This window comes from Taeniopygia guttata, chromosome 1 (assembly GCF_048771995.1).
Source record: "Taeniopygia guttata chromosome 1, bTaeGut7.mat, whole genome shotgun sequence".
In the NCBI taxonomy this organism is placed as follows: Eukaryota; Metazoa; Chordata; class Aves; order Passeriformes; family Estrildidae; genus Taeniopygia; species Taeniopygia guttata.
This window is the reverse complement of record NC_133024.1, coordinates 82,560,285-82,579,156: the sequence shown is the minus strand read 5'-3', so window position 1 is coordinate 82,579,156 and position 18,872 is coordinate 82,560,285. Positions and strand designations below refer to the sequence as shown.

Sequence of the window (18,872 nt, the reverse complement as noted above, 5' to 3'; positions counted from 1 at the left end):
AAAACACATTTGTTAATGGTGTGAAGGAGAAGACTAAAACACATGGTTTTACATTAAAAAAAAATCAAGGGAGACAATGAAAAATTGAATTGTGTATGAAAACACCGGTATTTTGGGTATGTTCCCATATTGCACAAGCTAGTGACATATGACATGATAGGTTCCTTATCAGTACCATACAGCTGATAGTAGCTGCACAGCTTCCCGAAGTCACTGGCATCATAAACAGCTGCAACATCCTTAACATATGGCCCTGTTCATAAATAGGCCACACACAACTTATGAAACAATAACATTAAATTAGCCTCTCAAAAGTCATTAAATTAGACTTCTACAGCTACAACAACAGGAGACACTGATAAACAAGGATGATGCAAAAAACTGGGCCAGTTTTCCACTCATGTTTTATAGTTTAGCTTCTCATTAGAGTTGCAGCTGTTCATCAGTGGTCCCCGTTTAAGGACTGGGAAAAGAAAGTCGTTCTTTATTCCTGCTGAAACAAATTCATTCTTACCTAGTTGGTGTTTTCTTGTCCTCTTCAGATATCAAAAACCAGACAAAATCAGCATAGCTAATCTTCCCATCTTTTTGTGCTTTTCTACCTCTTGGAGGCCAATAAGGAAAAAGACAGAAAATTTATTTTAGAACACCTAGCTTGTACTGACCAAAATTAAGAATTATTTTCCTTGTTGGTATTAACTGTTTACTCCTAAATGATCCAGTGTTCATAAGGTGCTTAATAGTTAACAGAAGAGCCATCCCAAAGATTTTTTGCTGGTATATTATATACAAATACATATGCTTTTAAAAATTTCTATTCAGGTAGAAGTGATGAGAACTTAAAATCTTTACAGAACTCCACTAGCTAAAAGTTTTTGAATGAAAATATGAAGATAAAAATGAAATTAAAATATTCAGGAAGTGTCCATGGCAAGAACATATGAGAGTTTCTACTCTCATAACTGCAGCAACCAAGTAAGCTGCACATAGTCAACCTGTGTAGTAAAAAGTCAGGTAGGCAGTTCCTAGACATACTACATTTCAATAATGAAATTAATTTTTTGATGTTTTATCTTCAAGATGTGTGGGAAAATATGATATATGTTTTGTCTTGCACAAGAAACTCAGATAAAGGAGTAAGCTCTAGACATAGTCCTGCTAAGTCTCTCATTTCAGCTTTTACTTTTGTTTATCAGTTGCTTTCTATCTCAGATACTGCGCTAGAAAACATTTCAAAAATTAATAAAATGCCATAAATACAAAAAAAAGAAAGTCAATCCCAAGGGGAGACATGAAGAATGACTGTCAAAAATGTGAACTAATTCAACTGGAGGCATTTTTGTAAATTTATTGATGCAATAAGCATTGATTTTACAATTAGTACTTAAAAGCTCAGTTCTCCTTGAACATTTTACAGGTTTGAGGGATGGAAAAAGAATGATGCTAGCATTTCTTCCTTCTTCATTCCCAGTCCTGCTAAATCATACAATATCCAGTGACCCATGATCATATGGGCAAAGAGAGTGAAGAACTTGAACTGTGCCAAAGGTTCCAAGACCACTCTAGTACTACTAGAGTTTAAATTACGATACTAATCTTGAAATTCACTGCTCCTTTGTGAGGGGGAGCCATCTTTTTCCCTTGGAATACCACACAATTTAAGAGGCAAAAATTAAATGTGATTTAGATCAGCATACAAAAGAAGTACCTTGTTACTGCTCCTGAGAAGATGCGCTCTATCATCCTATTTGAAATTGCTGTGAATAAAAGTTTGAAACAGTGTCAACTGTATGCAGGTTATTTTTGCTTTGTATTGTGTTGTTGAAGAGTTTACTGGAACTCTCCTCTTAAAGATCAGTGAGAAAGATCAAGTGTAGTGCTCATTAATCCCTTTAAGTCCTTTTAGAGAGGATCACTTAACACAGTCTCCAAAGCAAAACTATAACTACCCAGCTTTGAATCCAAACTTAATGCAGAAATAGTAATAAAGTTGCAATACAAGTAATAAAACTTGCTGATTAATAAAACTGCATTTCTCAGTTCTTTGACAGGTAAATCATGTTTTCCAGTGGCATTGAGTTTTACGTGACCTTGGCAAAGAGCCAAAACAGAACTGGCACAATCACACATAATAAACATACCTTACTGATTCTGAGAGGGGTCTATTTTTGACATGGTTTTGACCTATGCTTCTATTTTGAAACCATTTCAGGGATTTTAGAGACATGTCTGAACTAAACACTACCTTTGTAAAGGATATTCAATGCAGGTGGCACTGTATTAGTTGTGCTTTCTTTCTAAAATGTACTAACTTAGTAGAGCAGCCACTCAAATGAAAGCAGTTTTCCTTTCTCACTGTCCTAAAGCATAGTCAAACTTTAGCAGGCAAATTTTCAGAAGCAATCAGAATTGTGTTCACCCTTTTTAACGTGGGGTAATACTCCATAATTACTTTGTGCTTAAGTAAGCTTTCCAGTCCTGAAAGGAACACTATTAAGATGGACATGAGGCACCTAAAAAGAGCCAACAGTTCCATACAAGCTACAGGAATATTTAAAATAGGAACAAACCTGCAAGACTACAGAATCATGGTCATTGCATATTATACATGCAGCAAATGTAAATCTGCTAACTAGTGCTAAACAGCATTAAAGCAAAACACACTGAGCTAAGTTAGCAAAACTCCAAAATAAGCCAAGTACCTGAAGTTTCCCTTTTCTATTCTTTCCATATCTTGCCATAAAAATAATGCTACTTGAATAATATCAGTAAAATGGATTGTGTCCAAGATAACCCAAAATTGCCAAATAAAACTATTTATAATACACCAACATCTAAGTGATATTTGCTCTACTTCTTTGTCAAGATCAGAATTCAAATTCAGAATTTTTCAAATGTGGTATTTGTAGATGCAAAGTAGCATCACAGATGACTTGTCCTGATTTAGTTCACTGACTCAGCAGGACCAGTTACACCAACAGACTCATGAAACTGGTCTTGGCGTTAAACCACTTCCTCAGCTCAAAGTTTACAGTCACTTAATACATGTAAACAAAGGTGCTCCATTTGTCATACCATAATCATTATGTCGAGCTAAATCCTTCCGATCAATATAGAGGTCATGGTCTGTATCCAGCTCCCAAAATTTGCAATAGATAACATAAAAGTGTTCATATGAGAAGTATTCTGTCAGCTGGTTAATATCAGCTTCCTCTTCCAATAATGCCACATTCTATTATCAGAAGGATAAACAGAACACAATAAAGAGTTTGTAAGACATTTATTGGTTGAATGATCTGAGTTCTCACAACCAAGTTAATATCTAATGCTATTTCAGTGGAACAATTTTTGTTTTCAGGGACAATGCACATCATACAGTGTGACAGTGAAACCAAACACACAGCAGAAAATGAATGCATTCACAGAAGAATAAGTAGATCGGCCCAACTTCTGCTAGACACATCTACATGTATACAGCTCTAGATACAAAAAGTTACATTTAAACATACTCTGGATGTATGAGAATTAATGCAATTGGGTCTTCATTGCCTTTTGGAAAAGGAAGAAATGCTATTTATGTTATTCCCTTAAGCCTTTAGTTAATGCAGTTTTAAAACTTCTAAGAAATATCTGTCCTGCAAAGTTTTAGATATTACGTACCTGCAAAAAGTTGCTTTTCCTAAGCTCATTACAAGTTATTTTCCCTGACCAGGACCTATTTACTGTATAAAATATTCTCTGTATGACCTGCAAGAAACAGAAAATGGAAAGAAACTTTAGCTATGGTAATTAAATACCCATCCAAATATTTCTTAAAGATGTTTTAGTGCAGCTGCATTAGAGAGCTCCGTCTTTCCCCTGTTTCTATTTTCTCATTAGTCAGAACTTCCCTTGTGTCATATCATCCACTATTCAAACAATTTCTAAATCTACATCTAACCTCATCTAGATAAGTTTTATTTCAATGCTGCAGTACCTATATTTCACTCAGTAATGGTGCAGAATATTCATGTGCTATCCAAAATATGTATTTTTGTGATTTCACCACCTCAAGTCTTCCAGATCTACAGGGTATAATCTAATGAACCTATTAATGTATCTTATTACTTCATATTAAAGAGCTGCATTTGTTATAAGACTTTTTTACTTCATAATTGAATTTACAGAAATAGAATTGGGACTGTTTAAGGATCAGAGTAGAGCAGATGTTGCTACTTCTGAAGTCTACAAACAACAAATCTACATCTGACAAAAATACTTCCTGCGGGTGCAAAGAGAATGTTTTTCCCCAATTAACTTCATTCTATTTGGAAATTCCTTGGAAAAAAAATCCTATTAATAGCATTAAAAGTAGTACATTAATATTTTCCAAGTGAATTAAAAAAAAACCCAACAAAAATCTGTGCAGGAAAGATGATAAAATGACTAGTTCTTGTGCCATGACTGATACTGGAACTAGAAACAAATGCATCCATGAGTACCCAACACTTTTGTTTAAATAAATTTTACACATACATCAATTCAATTGTCTTACAGGTCTTTTCCAAACTAATGGTTCTATGGCTATTTTAGGCAACTCATGCATTCATTATAATTTTCTTGGATTTAGTTTACGAATTAAAGACTTTAAATAAGACTTTAAAATATGTTTTTTCTGCTACTTAACTGAATTCAGTATTCACCTCAGTTAGTTTGACTTAAGACAACCAGATGTACATTTCAAGTCAATCATTCACCACTAAACAAACAAAAAACTTAAAACCCCCCCCAAAAAACCAAAAAAAACCCTAAGCATATTATGAATTATAACTGCTCAACTGGTGATTGATTATACCTGCTAATTGGCAAGACTCAGTATTGCATGTGTAGTGTTTCATTTGCAAGAGAGCAGTTACTAATTAAAATCCCCTCTTGTTTGGAACTCCTTTCCCACAGTTAATATGTCCTCCCAACTACAGGCTAAGCTCTTTTTTTTCCAATATAAATTGCAGTAAATAAATAGTTTAAACTAACCAATAATTTTTAAATAACAAATGGAAGAATAATGTACTGATGAAGTTTTGAAAGAAAACTTAAACTGTAGAGCAGCAAGCTCCTCAGTGCTTATTATGAACAAGAACAGCTGGCTCAATGATTCCAGACAGAAGAATAGATTATCCTGCTTCTGAAACTTAATTAACTTAATACTAATTGTGAATTTATGGAAGGTCCATTTTTGGCTTATACTACAAAGCAATTTTTTCTAAAAAGGTTTTTGCCTTAGCTTTGCAACTTAATCCTTCTGCATGTCATTATCTCATCTGTTATACATTTAACTGGTCTAAAAATAAAAACAAAATTGAATGTTTGGTAAAGACAACTGGGAACAGACTTAAACTGTTTTCTAAAGTAAACTGATGCAGAGTATAAGCAAATTGTCAGAGAATTGCCTTTACTATTCTGCAGAGTGCTTTGTCCAAAAGGAGAAGAAATGGTGCAATACAGAGACTACAATTTCAAGAACTCATAGTTCAGGTATGCACCTAACATCGTGGCAGAATAAACGTAGTATCTCATTTGTCACAGCAAACATTTTAAACTTATTTCAGCTCTATCTTGGCCATATGTAACTAGACTGACCAACAAACCTATAACATAACTTAGCCGATAGAACAGATTGCTTTCATGGCTCACACAACATGTGCTAAAGAGATGTATGTAATGTATATGCACACACACATACATATATGTATGTATATACAAAAAACCCAGCAGAAGAATGGCTCATCTGGTTTACAACTGGACGTATCCTTTAGATAAAACTTCATGTAGCAAGGTTAAGCTGACTGAACAGGTATGAAATGGCTTCTTTCATCATAGGTAAAATAATCTATTATTATCATTAATAACTTGCAGGACACAATTTTAGAAGACTGTGTAACAAGCTCAGTTGGTCAAAGCATGGTGCAAATAATGCCAAGGTTGTGGGTGTGATCCCTGTATGGATCATTCACTTAAGAGTTGCGCTCCATCCTTTTGGGTCCCTTCCACCTCAAAATATTCAGTGATTCTGTGAACAGTTATGCAATCCTAAAGTACAATAAGAAAATGGCAAAGTGCTCCTGTCATGTCTTAATCTGCAGAATGGCATTCCAAATATTGTTGATGCTTTCATACTAGTTTACGTTCTGATTTAATACCAATTTTTTGATTAAACACCAATTTCTGTTGAAGACTACATTAAATGTTGTTAATAAAATACTTCCAGTAATAATTTATTCAATATTGCTAGACTCAGACCTACTCAAATAAGCTGTTCCTCCAAAGAAAAGTAACTGGACATGGCAGGACCTTTTCTTTCCTAGTGTTCTTCAGGTCAGGCAGCAAGCTTTCACAATTTTAACCCGAGCAGGCTTTAACACAACCAAGAATCCTTCAAGAAACAAAACAACTCACAGGGAGAACAATTCCTTCAATCACTGACAAGAAAGTTCTGTGAGCTCAGGTAATCATTATAACAAGAAGCAAAACCTAATGCAGCAGGACATACTTGATAGGCCAGCAAGTCTCTGTAAAAAGGATGTAATGAACAACACCCAAATGCTCTCAAAAAAAACCTTCCACAATTTTAACCTGGGTCAAAGTATGAGATGTATAAAAGATGATCAACACTGCATGGCTTTTTTTGTTGGAGCATATTCATTAAGCTAGTTTTCATATGCAGAAAGAAAGTGAACTGAATGTCATTTTGAAGAATTTTAATCTTTTGAGACTTCAGTGGAATTGACTGTCTAGTCTACAGTTGAGAAAATTTAATATCACTGATTTTTCCCTTGGGTACAGAACAAATACTTCAGTCACGTAACCCTGGGAAGACAGGAATGAAACTTTTCATTTATAAGAACCTTCCTTGGAAGAAAAGTCCCCAGAGGAGAAGACTGGCAAGCAACTTCAATATTATCATTATTTCACTTAATACTGAACATAATCATATTAATATAGATGTTTCATTGAAGATTTCATTTAATTAATCCCAGACTAAGGTTAGGATTCTAATGAATGCAGTCTACAGCCACAATCAAGTGTTTAAGGTAACAGCCTGCTCTTCATTTAATGCTCATTAACTTATCCAACACTATTACAATTCACTGCTTCTCTTGCTAGTATTAAATTCAGCAATTCCTTAAAAATGTTAAGAAGAACTATCATGCCTAAGAAAGACTTTTTTTTCCACAAAATTGCTAGTTATGTGGAAATGAAGACTGACAGCCTGCTGTAACACTACTCTTCCCAAAGGACAAAGATACTTAGACGTATTGACTAATCTTAATTTTGATTTTCTTAGTTAACCAAAATATAGGTCTTCCAGATACAAATCACTTACTGTTGTAATATACCGAGAATGGAATTCAGATGCTTCTTTCAAAAATGAAAGGCCTGGATGACTATTCACCACATCCTACAAAAAAAATGGAATAACAATATCCCAAAGAGTATTAATTAGTGACCATATTAGACAATTAGCAAAGAATAGCACACCTGCTTCCTTAACCAAAACAGTTCAAATTAACTATCACAATCGTTACTGATAACTTCGTTTTCACCAAGGCTTCAGACAAATCACATTACAAACATTTTTAAAAATAAAATTATCTTTTAAATAAATCAGATAAAAAAAAAAAAGCTTTCCTATTTTAGAAATATTATAGGATTTTTTTTCCTATATTTTAGATAGGCTGAGGATTTTGAACACTGCTGACTGTCATAGCTTGTAATTTTGTGGCTATGATTCAGTAAAGCCAATTCAACTTTTATTCAGTCATTTCTATAGGTGGTGTTTGCTGCTCTTCCAACAAAGATTTACTAGGTTTTGAATTCATACCCCACTTCTCCTTTGCCCTCCAAAGGGCTACCCTGACTTAAGTAACTTTAACTGCCTTATAAAACATAAAAGATTCAAATACATATGTTATTCCTACATTTGATTTTAAATCTTACCATGGTGCTTAAAGAACACCTCATCTTATACAAAACTTATTAACTGTAAAACAACTCACTAGCATCTTAGTGGATCATGCAAAGTCAGTTGCACTAAATATTATCAACAAACTTTAATGATGATCATGAAAAAGTATGTTTAGTTCAAACAACTCAGGGCTTTGCCAGTTCATAATTTTGTTGTGTTCCTAGAAATAATTTCAGTTGCAACTTACTTGTAAAAAAGGAATGAAGTCTTCTTGCACCAAGTAGTTACATCCAGGGTTCATCAGAAGGTGAACAAACTTTGCAGCATCATCATAGCAGGTCTGAAGTACTCTGAAATATAAATATTTCCATTTAGTATTCTACACAGAAAATTGCTCATGCTACCTCATTAGGTACCTAGATCAAGGCCTATGAAACAATATTTATTCAAAAGTTCATTACAAATGTCAAACCATGCTCCAAGTGAACTTACCAAAGCAGTAATATCTCTTAAATTTATGTTAAATGGGGTGGCTACACCATGTAATCAATTACATGAAAGGGCAATTTAAAGTTAGAATTAGAAAATAACTGAAAATTAAAAGCACTATGTTCAGAATTGGCATCTACAAGTAAGGGCCATGGTTTTCACTTCTCATGAACTGTCAGTCATTTATTCATTTATTTTATTTTAAAATCTATAAACCCTGTAAATGAAGATTTGTGTATATTCAAGTATTACTGAGTTACATTTTCCCATGTACAAGCTTGCTGACAATAGCTGATTATGGGAAAGTGTTTTATTCCCCTTTACAAGACAGGATCACATTCAGAGCTTAAAATATCACATTTCAATGAAAAAAAATGCAGTACTTCTAAAAAAGTAATCTACTCACTTCCGCCACATTGCAACAAATTTATGAACTGACACGTATCCTGTTCGTTCACCTCCAGCACAATAAAACAAAGGACCTTTCCAGTAGAGTGGGCATTCACAAGCCTACAATTAAAGTACACATCAAGTCAGTTTATTGATTGCTTATCTGAGGGCTACTCTTTTATTTATAGATCCTTCAAAAATTACAAATGTTAAGAAGAAAGCATTAGGGAAGAGACTTTTTAAAAAAAAGTTTATGAAACCAACATCACCTTCTGAAATAATCCATTTAAAGCAACTGGAGCAAATCACAGGGCAACTGGTAGCATTCCTAATAGACTAAAGCAGTGAGTCACGTGTCTGTCCATGCTCCAAGCAGCTGAACAGAGTCCATCTTAAGCTCCACTCAGGAGCTGGATATCTTTAAGCTAAACTCAAGACAGCACACTTACAGACCTTCTGAACTGGTGCAGATTGACATTTGTCTGGCTCAGAGGATGGCTCAACTCATCTGCATCCTTTGCACATGTATTACACATCCTCTATCCAATTTTAAGTAGCAGGCCAGCCTGCCCTGAGCAGCAGCATCTTGCTTTATTTAGGGTACTCAACATTCCAGTGTGACCACATGCACCTGAAGGCCAAGCATCCCAGCAGTAACAGCCAAGAGCCCAATTTGCCTAAAACTGGCTCCAGCTGGGAGCAGTCAGACATGCTGGCATCCCCAAGGATCTCCAAAACTACTGCGAATACTGCATGATGTGTAAGGTCACTGGAGCAAAAGTACAATTACCTCTCATGCAATAGTTTAACTAGTACTTTAAACAAATTAAAATAAATGGTTTTGATGAATACTGTCCTCAGACAGTATTCTCCAGGAAGTGTCTTTCATCACTGAATTATGGGTGACTAGACGCTTTCAGCTTCCTTGCTGAGAGAGAAGGGTCTCTTCCCTACCTCCCCGCTTCTGTGTTGGAGGGACCTGTGGAAGACAGGGATCCTATCACTCAGCTTAGTAGTAAAAATGTTTTGGTGAGGCAAAGCCCCAGTCCTGCTCTTGTGAGCAGTCATGGTTTCTATTTTCTAGACCCTGGACAAAGTGACAGGAACATGGATGAGAACCTGAGACTCATTACCAAGACCATGACTTGCAGGGAGATTTCAAGCATTGATTCAATATAACAAAATGAAAATTCAAGTTCATTTTAACTAGTTTATTGTCTTTAAACTTACACAGAAGTTTAAAACTATTTGCTGCTTTCTAAGCCAAGTATTTTGTTACTCTGCCATAACTCTAAAGTAGCTCTTCAGGAATAACTTGAGAGCTATAATCTCAAGTTACCAAACTATGCTGTCTTTACCAGTGCCTTTACAATGGAGGTTTAGCAGAATGAGAAAAAAAAAAATCAACCTGTGTGAACATCTGAAAACAAAACATATATTAGGAATGCTTTTGCCTTTTTGCCTTATCTTTGTCAATAGGGAATAGAGAACAACATAGAATATTGTTCTTTAGTATCTGGTTGTTTATGCAACAAAAAAAAAGTAGTTCAAGTTTTGGTTTAATGTTTTGTTTCTTTTTATAAGGTCATTTGATACAGAATGATATCAAATGTTAATGCAGAAAATTTCACATAACTGCTATCAACAATGTAGAATATCATTAAATACTAATGTGTGAGGGATGGAAACACACAATACAAGAAAACCAAGCACGAACAACTCATCTTTCCTTTCCATAGGAGTACAGTATAAAAAGAAGATGGCCAGCAAGTTCTCACCTTTGCAACCTTACCCATGTCTTCTAACGTTGCTCTCTCATTTGGAAATTGAGAAAAAGTCTGCTCAATTTTGGCAATCACAGCATCTATATTTACTTTTTCCTTAGGACATCCTCGAGGAAAATAAAAAGTTGGAATGTTTTGACTATGTGATGGTGGCAAAGTTTCTTCCTTCTTTGTTTGAACCTAAATAGATAAATACACATTTGACAGTCAAGTACCATGAAATCACATAGTCCTCCACAGATGTCTTAAATGTCTTGGTATTCTATGTTTCAACCCACCTTCAAAAAAATTTCAGATTATAAATGGAACAAACTATTACAGAATAAGAGCACATTGGAAAAATTAATTACTATTTCCAAAAATGGTCATTTAGAAAGACTTCTAGGATGTCAAATACTTAATAAAAACAACTTTAATCTTTAACATATCAAATTTCAAGACTGATACATTGGACAGCTTCTTGGGGACATCTGAAATCACTCAGATTCTATTATCTACTTCAGAAAAAAATCTTTCAAACTCTATGTTAACAGATATTATGAAAGAATTTATTTTGGAAATACTTCTAATTTTACAGCTTCAAGCTTTTGAAATAAGTATAATGATTTTGTTACAAGCCACCAACCTATTTATTGAAGTTATGATGAAGGTTTTCTTTTTTTTTTTACTATAAAAAATGATAGATTCTATAAAGGTAGTAAACAATGTCTGCAGAGGGATTTTTTTTGGGCAAAGTATATACAATGAGAGTTTAGAAATCTGTTTCTCAAGAATTGTGATACACCATATCACTAAAAAATCCCCCAGATGACCTATAACAAGCGGAATTTATTTAAAAGGATTTAAGTTCAGTAAAGAAAAATTCACCTTGTAGACAGTTTCCAAAAGAATGTCAAATAGGGCAGAGAAACAAAGATAACAGGCAAAGTAAAAACAGAATTAGGAAACAACTCAAACTTAGCAATTCAAACAAATTAAAGTCTTTATCCCCAACAATACTATTCAAATGTAAAAACATTGTTATAGGGTGACTTGTCCTAATGATGAATGTGTTCAAGATCCTGCATCTAATCTCTCATTTTCAACCAGATGTGGGGGAATATAAGCCCAAAATCCCTCCAAAACCCCTAACCCTTGTTTTAATCCTTATCACCTTTGCCAAAGTGCCAAAGTGCCTGCAAAGATACCCAGCTCTGCTACCATAATTGAAGTCCTTCCTTATGTTACGTGGAAGAACTAGGTGCTTATGGACAACAGATTTTAATTTGCAGAGTTCCAGTCCAGGAGCTTTCACTGGAATACTGTAACATATGCAAAAAAACCCCAAACCAAACCAAACAAAAAAAAAACCCCCAAACCCCCCAAAAAACCAAAAACAAAACAAAAAACCCCACCTGAACTAACCTTTCCTTCCCCTCCTCTGCATTTGAGCCAGAATTCCTGTTCACAGCTGTAGAATTACCTTAACTATGTTACAAATTTTATTTCATAGAGGAAAATGAATCTGTGACACCAGGAGTCAATGTCTGTCACTTTCTAAGAATCCTGTAAGTAATAACTTTTGATAACTTTGGTTCAGCAGTCCAGTTGATGAGGCAGCTTAAAATAAGAGTGCTACAGGGTATCAAAAATTCCTTCCAACTTCAGACTTCCAAAATTTTAGGAAGTCTAAAGACAGCAATGTTTTATTCTCTAGGTAAAATCACCACCAGCATTACAAACAATGTCTGTAATGGGGTGAACCTTGTTTCATTCTAAAAGCCCAGCTCTACCCATCAGCACTTTACAAGAGCCCTTGCAGTTACCCCATTTCCAAGAACTGCTTGGACTGACATAAGATTAGCTCAGCTGGTCAGAGCATGGTGCTAACAACACCAAGGTCATGGGTTTGATCCCTGTACAGGTCGTTCATTTAAGAGCTGGATTTGATGATCCTTGTGGGTCCCTTCCAATATTCCTCAGAATATTCCATGATTCTATGACAACCACTCCCATGTGAGCTGCTCAAATGGCCACAGAGCAGCAGGTGGTCCCGTTCTTCAGAGATACCCGATGAGGAATGCCTCATCCAAGAAAAGGGAAAGTGCAAATCACAGACAACTAACATTCCCTGAATGTTGTGAATACCATAAGGTAAATCAGCATTTTGAGGAAGCTTAATACAGAGAGGCAAGGCATTTTTAAAATCCACAACCACGGAAATTTAGAGCCTCAGATGCAAAATTTCTTTTAAAAGGAAAGGTAGAAGCAGAGGGAAAACTACACTGGAAAAGATCCCAAGAGAAAAAGAAAAGCTATCATCAGAAAAAGTCTTCTCAATTTGATCATTGGATACTATATTTCTTCAGAAACCACTAATTTAGATATCTCAGTTACACAATACATGATATCCATTGGTCCAAGTTAAAAGCTGTTCTTAAACACATATGGAAATATCAATTCAGGATTTGTAGTAAGACCTATCAAAGCACAAGTTACTTAAAAGAATTATATGAGGCTTTTTATTAATTTTTCATCTTGTAATCTGGAATAGACAAAGATTATAAGGAAGAAGTTCAGCAACCAATTCAGAACTTAAGATAAACATATAGTTGAAGAAAAATTATTTTTTCTAAGATGAAAATGTTACATTGAAACATTTGAATTCAGCATGCTTACTGTAAAAATATATAATATTTAATCTATAAAACAGAATATTAATTCTAAGACCAAATATAGACTACAAATCTGTAATAGCAAGATAAATTAACTCTCCCTATACTGAAAGATGTCTATTTTCACATGCTGGTTTCTCAAAGTTGGTAAAAGAAGAAATTATAAAAGGGCTTCATTTGCATTAGCAAGTGTATGATCACTTCACAATCATTTCTGTGAGAATTATTTGGTGCCTACATATAGGCATCTAGTGAGAATACCATCTAGGGCACAAAACATAATGCCCTTGAACATTCCTTGTGGTATCCAGCAGGCAGCTCCAAGCACAGCTCTCACACTGCATCTGCCACGTGGATGTTATGAGCACACTAATGCTTCTTAAATGCCACCAGCAACTTGGAATGAGACAATTGAATTGTGCTGTTAATGTCAGTCAACACAGGGATAGGAACTGTACCAAAGAGAGAAGCACATTGTCCAACAGCATTAGCTCCAACTAATGCACTATAAAGTTGATATTACATCTCCTCCCTCTTCTCACTGTCCCAAGAAGGGCCAAAGATTCTTCTCGCAGTCTGAATTCCAATAACCAAAAGGCTCCTTGTACAACCGAGGCTGCTCTGCTGTATGTGCTCTAATGAAGGAATGTGTGATATTAAAAGGGCTCTAAAAATTTCACTGTTTTCTGTTCAGGTGTTAGTTACTTCTGTAGAGGCATATATTGCATAGCTGATGAAGGAGTCAGTTCTGTTATTTCAGGACAAACAAAATGCACTAATTGTGTGAGATTAGGCTGTTCTAAAATTAATTATAATTTTAACTGGGGAATTCCTTCATTAACAAGAACTGCCAGAAGTCTGTTAACATTAAATCTTTGACTGGAAAATCTGCAGGAACAGTTCATTAATCTTTTTGCAAAACTACTCCATTTCAGCGGTCTATTTAACATTTAGAAAGTGATCTACATTTTCCTGTGGTTTTAAGTTAAAACCTTTAAAACCTGTACCAAGAAGCTAAACTCAAAAAAAGAGACTCGTTTGGTCAGTGAAAATTTTCCCTGCAACTTGCTGAGAAAGAGTATCAACAACAGCATGCTTGGAATTAAGGAAAACAGCTGTATAAGCTTGTAAATAACTCAAACAGATGTGTGCTGAAGTGCCAGAACTGACGGGAGCATTAAACTTAGCAATAAATATATACAAAGCCCAGGATCTGCAAGTGTATTGCAAAGTTGCTGCTGCAGTTTAGGTTTTATATAATAGATGGGAAGTGAGGATTCCTTGAAAATGTCTTGTTTGCAGTAATATAAACAAACTTCTGTAAGATTTGTCTATAGGATAATTCAAGAAAACCTTTAATACACAACCAGTTTTCATTCTTGACATACAGAATTGTAAGGACTGTCCACTACCCAACACTTACTTGCCTTGATTTTTACAGTGGAGGAAACGGAAATTTTCATCCCATTGAGGTCACTTTTCAAAGGGCAAAACTTCCAGTTTTGCAATTAATTAATTTTGCAACTTTCCAGATCTTTTTCTAACCGTTCTTTCAGAAGTTGCTTATAGTAAAATCATAGCATAAAATCAATATTATAATTACAATATATTAGTAATTATAATATATTAGTAATATATTAGTATATACCAGATAACATGGATACACCATATTCCAAAGAGAGAAATTAATTCCTCAAGCTAGACAGTCTTCTTCCTTCTACCACCTGATGAGTTGCATTCAGCAGTTAACTTTGTTATAAGCAAAAAATAAAGACAGTGGGAATTTTAAAAGTGTGGGCTTTTCCTTCTCTCTTAACTGTAATAGCTGATGCTATGACACAATCATTCAACTACAGGATATATTGCTGAAATAAAAAGGAAGGGAGGAATTGTTCCCAGATATTTCAATAATGTATGCTCAGTTTAGATCTAACATTGCATGTAGCAACTGTCAAAAATACTGAGTCGAGGAAGGGGCTGAATATGTGGATTCAAATGCAAGTGAGTAAACCCTCACTTATAAAGGACTGTCTGGAAAATGAAGCAAGGTAAATACATTTGTGAATTTAATACTCTTTTAGACATCTCTGAGATTAAGATATGAACTTGGGTTTGAAGGGACATCTAGTTCCAACCCCTTCTGCTGTGGGCAGGGATGCCACCCACTAGATCAGGCTGTTCAGGGCCCCATTCAACCTGGTCTTGAACACTTCCAGGGATGGGGGATCTACAACTTCTCTGGGTTGCTTGTACCAGTGCCTCCCCAGTCATAGTAAAGAATATTTCCTCTCCTCTTTTAGTTTAAAACCCCATTGTCCAATCCCTACCTGGACTGAACTAATTGGTATTTATATTGTTTTGACAAGACTACAGAATAAGATAACTCCATTCAGAAATGATGATTATACCAACATTTTTTCTGCCTCTTTCTCTGAAAAAAAGCCAAACCCTAAGTATTTAAAAATATTTACAGAGTTCACAGTCATCTCTTGCTGTAGTATTTGACAGGAAATTCCATTATAATGGAATGCATTGGAATGCATACAACAGGGTCAAAAAAGGACCCCAAAAATTATACCTCATATTTACACCCAACTTCACATTAGGATTTTACTAAGTGATGCACTACAATCTATCCCACTTAAAAAAAAGGGCATTAAATACTGAAAATACCATAAAGGGATTTTTGCCTATCAAATAGATAAAAGTCTGGTTCAATTCCTAGTTTTTAATTAGGCATTTAAAAGAAAAAAGGTCTCTTACAATGCTGTTTACAATGTGCAATACGTAAGTTAATCTAGTTCTTCAATCGACTAGGTCTTCTAGTCTTATATATTCTACTTTCTTCTCAACTTACCTGGATGAACTGAAGTGCATAATAAGCTAAGAGGATTTTCTGCAGAGATATGCTATTCAGCCCTTTAAATCCTAATATTCATGCAACCACCCACGTATAAAGCTCATCAACTGCCTAACAAGGAAAACAGATAACTGCATGAAGTTCCCTGATACACAACAGAAAATGGAAGCCAACATGGAGATTCAAAGGGTAACATTATTTTTTTGTGTGTGAGTCTTTATTAAATTCAGTGAGTTCTTAAGAATACAAGTTATATTACTTGATCAGTTTAACAGTAATTGGTAATTGTGAATGCAATACAGTGTTATCGGTAAGTAGGCTCACAAAGAACACCTGACCAGCCTTCTCATCCCTCTGCTCTGTTTTTGCTGTCAATCTAAGTCTGACCAATAAAATAACAGAACTGTTTCTTTTTAAACTTACTATCTAATTGACCTCAAAGTGAAAGTCAACATTTCCCTCTAGATAAACAATTGACATTATCAGAAGATTTATGGAATTTAAATCTTGAAAACATCCCATAAAAGACCTGCACTACTATCATTTAGAAAAGGGTTCATTCTCATTTGCAGGAAAGACAACAGTTTTGAAAACCCTGTTCTAACATGTAAAATACTTTAACATGCTGAAGTACCTTTCAAAAATCTGTTTCAGGATAGACAAAATGAGGTTATTAGCAGAACTTTCCTCAGAAGAAGCCGAGAGAAACATGTCCTCTGTAACATAAGCTTTTTTTGACCATGTGGTAGACATTTACGATTATTTAAGTTCAAGTGTATTGCTTTCTGTGTCATCCTCATTAGCACCTTTCCAGTCAAACTAATGAGATTTTTTTTTTACTGCAAGAGTTCACTGATTGTACTACTTCCCATTCAGCTTAGTGGGCTAAACAGTACTTTTTCCTCTGTGAAAGATGATCCTTGGATGACTTAAAACTGAAAATTTCTGGGTTCTTCCCCCAGCCAAGTTCTATTACTCTAAAATGAAATTACTGCACTGGAAATCATCTTGAAAACAGTAAGTTTATCTATAATCTTAATAATGAAGTTTTACAGCATGGCATAAGGTAAGCTATACCACAGCACACCTGCATCTTCCCCTTCCCCCTTAGAATTTACTCACTTCACTAGTGACATTGAAGCAATATGGTGAATTGCCTCAGGTCACCAAGACAGCTAAAGAGCAAAATTAAAACTCCCCATTTGTCTTCATCAAGTTGGTACCACTTAGAAGCAACATGGTTCTGCTGCTAACATAAGAAAGACCAGGGAGTACTGCAGCAGGATTGTTTAAAATCAGATTACATTGGGCTTAAAACCATGCTAAGATTGTGATTAATTTTGCATAGCTTAGTCAGAAGTATTAAACTGATCAAACCCTGAGAGATACCTACAGAGAATGAACCCATGCTAAACCAGTCATTAGGGTATATATGTAAAAAAGTCTTTTCTCTGGCAACAATCATTTTAGTCCCAATTGTTTCTTTCTATCCTGGACTTCACCCTGCTATCCTTCAGTCACTGTCTGGCAGCTGATTTTAGATGAGCTATAGAGACTAATTTTATCATACATGCTCCCCTTTCCACAGTAAAGATAATCTCCATTAATTTTAACCCTGCTGCAGTTTTACACTAGAATACTTTAGCTGTTAGCCTTAACTCTGAAGATTTCATTCATCTAGTTTGGTCTGTAGTCAATATTTGTGCTGTGTGAGGGGAAGGAAATGGAAAAATTAATACACTTTCCCATAAAGTTCTAGCAATATACCATTAGAAGAAAAAAGGTACTTTAACCTACACTGTTTCAAATTTTATATGTGTGACCTGAGTTAATGTATGAGAGCAGGGTTCAGCAACTCTCCCAATGCAATCTATGCTCCGGTTAGCAATCCTGTGTTCAGACTCTGACCAGAAAATATTGTGGGAATCTCTTTGCTGCATACCAGACTGTGCACTCATCTCTGTTTTAAATAAACGGACTATCATTCTCGTCTCATTTATGCATATTCTTGGCTATTTACTATCAAGTCTATTTCTGTAAAAAAGTATATGGTAATCTGGTCTTGTGCTCAATGCAAATTTTAATCCTCAATGCTAAATCAACTTTACTCTAGATTCAAAGCTGTACACTGCTCAGTCCCATTTTGGGATCACTGACACGTAACAGCATGTAGCAATTCCATAAACAAATCAAAAGAGATTCAGTGATGTTTAGAGCAATCAAGAGTGACATAAAGAAGATCCTAGGTAACAGTAAAAATGAAACCTAAAGAAGATCCTAACTGCTGATTCTGAGGTAAAAAAAATTGAATTTTTTTTTTTAAGATGTTTGCTATATGAAGCTAATTTCTCCCCTTATTTTAAGTCTTAAGGCAGCAGAGTAAATAGCAGTACTCTTAATTTTGTGATAGTCTGGGAAAGAAGTACCCTGTCCAGTTTGAATGAAATTGTTGTGCTAAAGGCCACCACTTGGATAGTCTTGAAAGTCTTACTATAAGGCATATATAGACTTACCATATTATGGTACAACTATCATTGACAATTTTCCCCTTTAATTTAACCAAGCCAAATTGAAATAGCCAAAATGACCCTCAAGAAAAGACACTGAAGTGTCAGCACTGCAGCAGAGCATGCAAGACTTTGGACCATCTACACAAACCTATCTGGGAAAGCATGTTCTAATGTAGGAGGAGACAGTAGGCAATGGCATCCAGCAAAAGCTACCACCTGAAACTACAAAATGCATTCCAT

The 18,872-nt window shown here is 35.1% G+C and overlaps 1 protein-coding gene across 4 annotated transcripts in view; it reads right to left on the bottom strand.

Annotated features, from left to right (window-relative positions):
• PPP2R3B (protein phosphatase 2 regulatory subunit B''beta) overlaps nucleotides 1–18,872 on the bottom strand; it is a 52,937-nt gene that overhangs the window by 5,054 nt on the left and 29,011 nt on the right. For all 4 annotated transcript variants that reach the window (XM_030277387.4, XM_072932029.1, XM_072932023.1 and 1 more), the window contains 8 exons: nucleotides 10,603–10,788; nucleotides 8,841–8,944; nucleotides 8,193–8,295; nucleotides 7,364–7,438; nucleotides 3,661–3,747; nucleotides 3,076–3,232; nucleotides 1,709–1,757; nucleotides 515–604 (listed from right to left, as the gene is read on the bottom strand). In XM_030277387.4, the coding sequence (XP_030133247.1) occupies nucleotides 515–604; nucleotides 1,709–1,757; nucleotides 3,076–3,232; nucleotides 3,661–3,747; nucleotides 7,364–7,438; nucleotides 8,193–8,295; nucleotides 8,841–8,944; nucleotides 10,603–10,788 (851 nt within the window). The remainder of the gene's footprint in view (nucleotides 1–514; nucleotides 605–1,708; nucleotides 1,758–3,075; nucleotides 3,233–3,660; nucleotides 3,748–7,363; nucleotides 7,439–8,192; nucleotides 8,296–8,840; nucleotides 8,945–10,602; nucleotides 10,789–18,872) is intronic.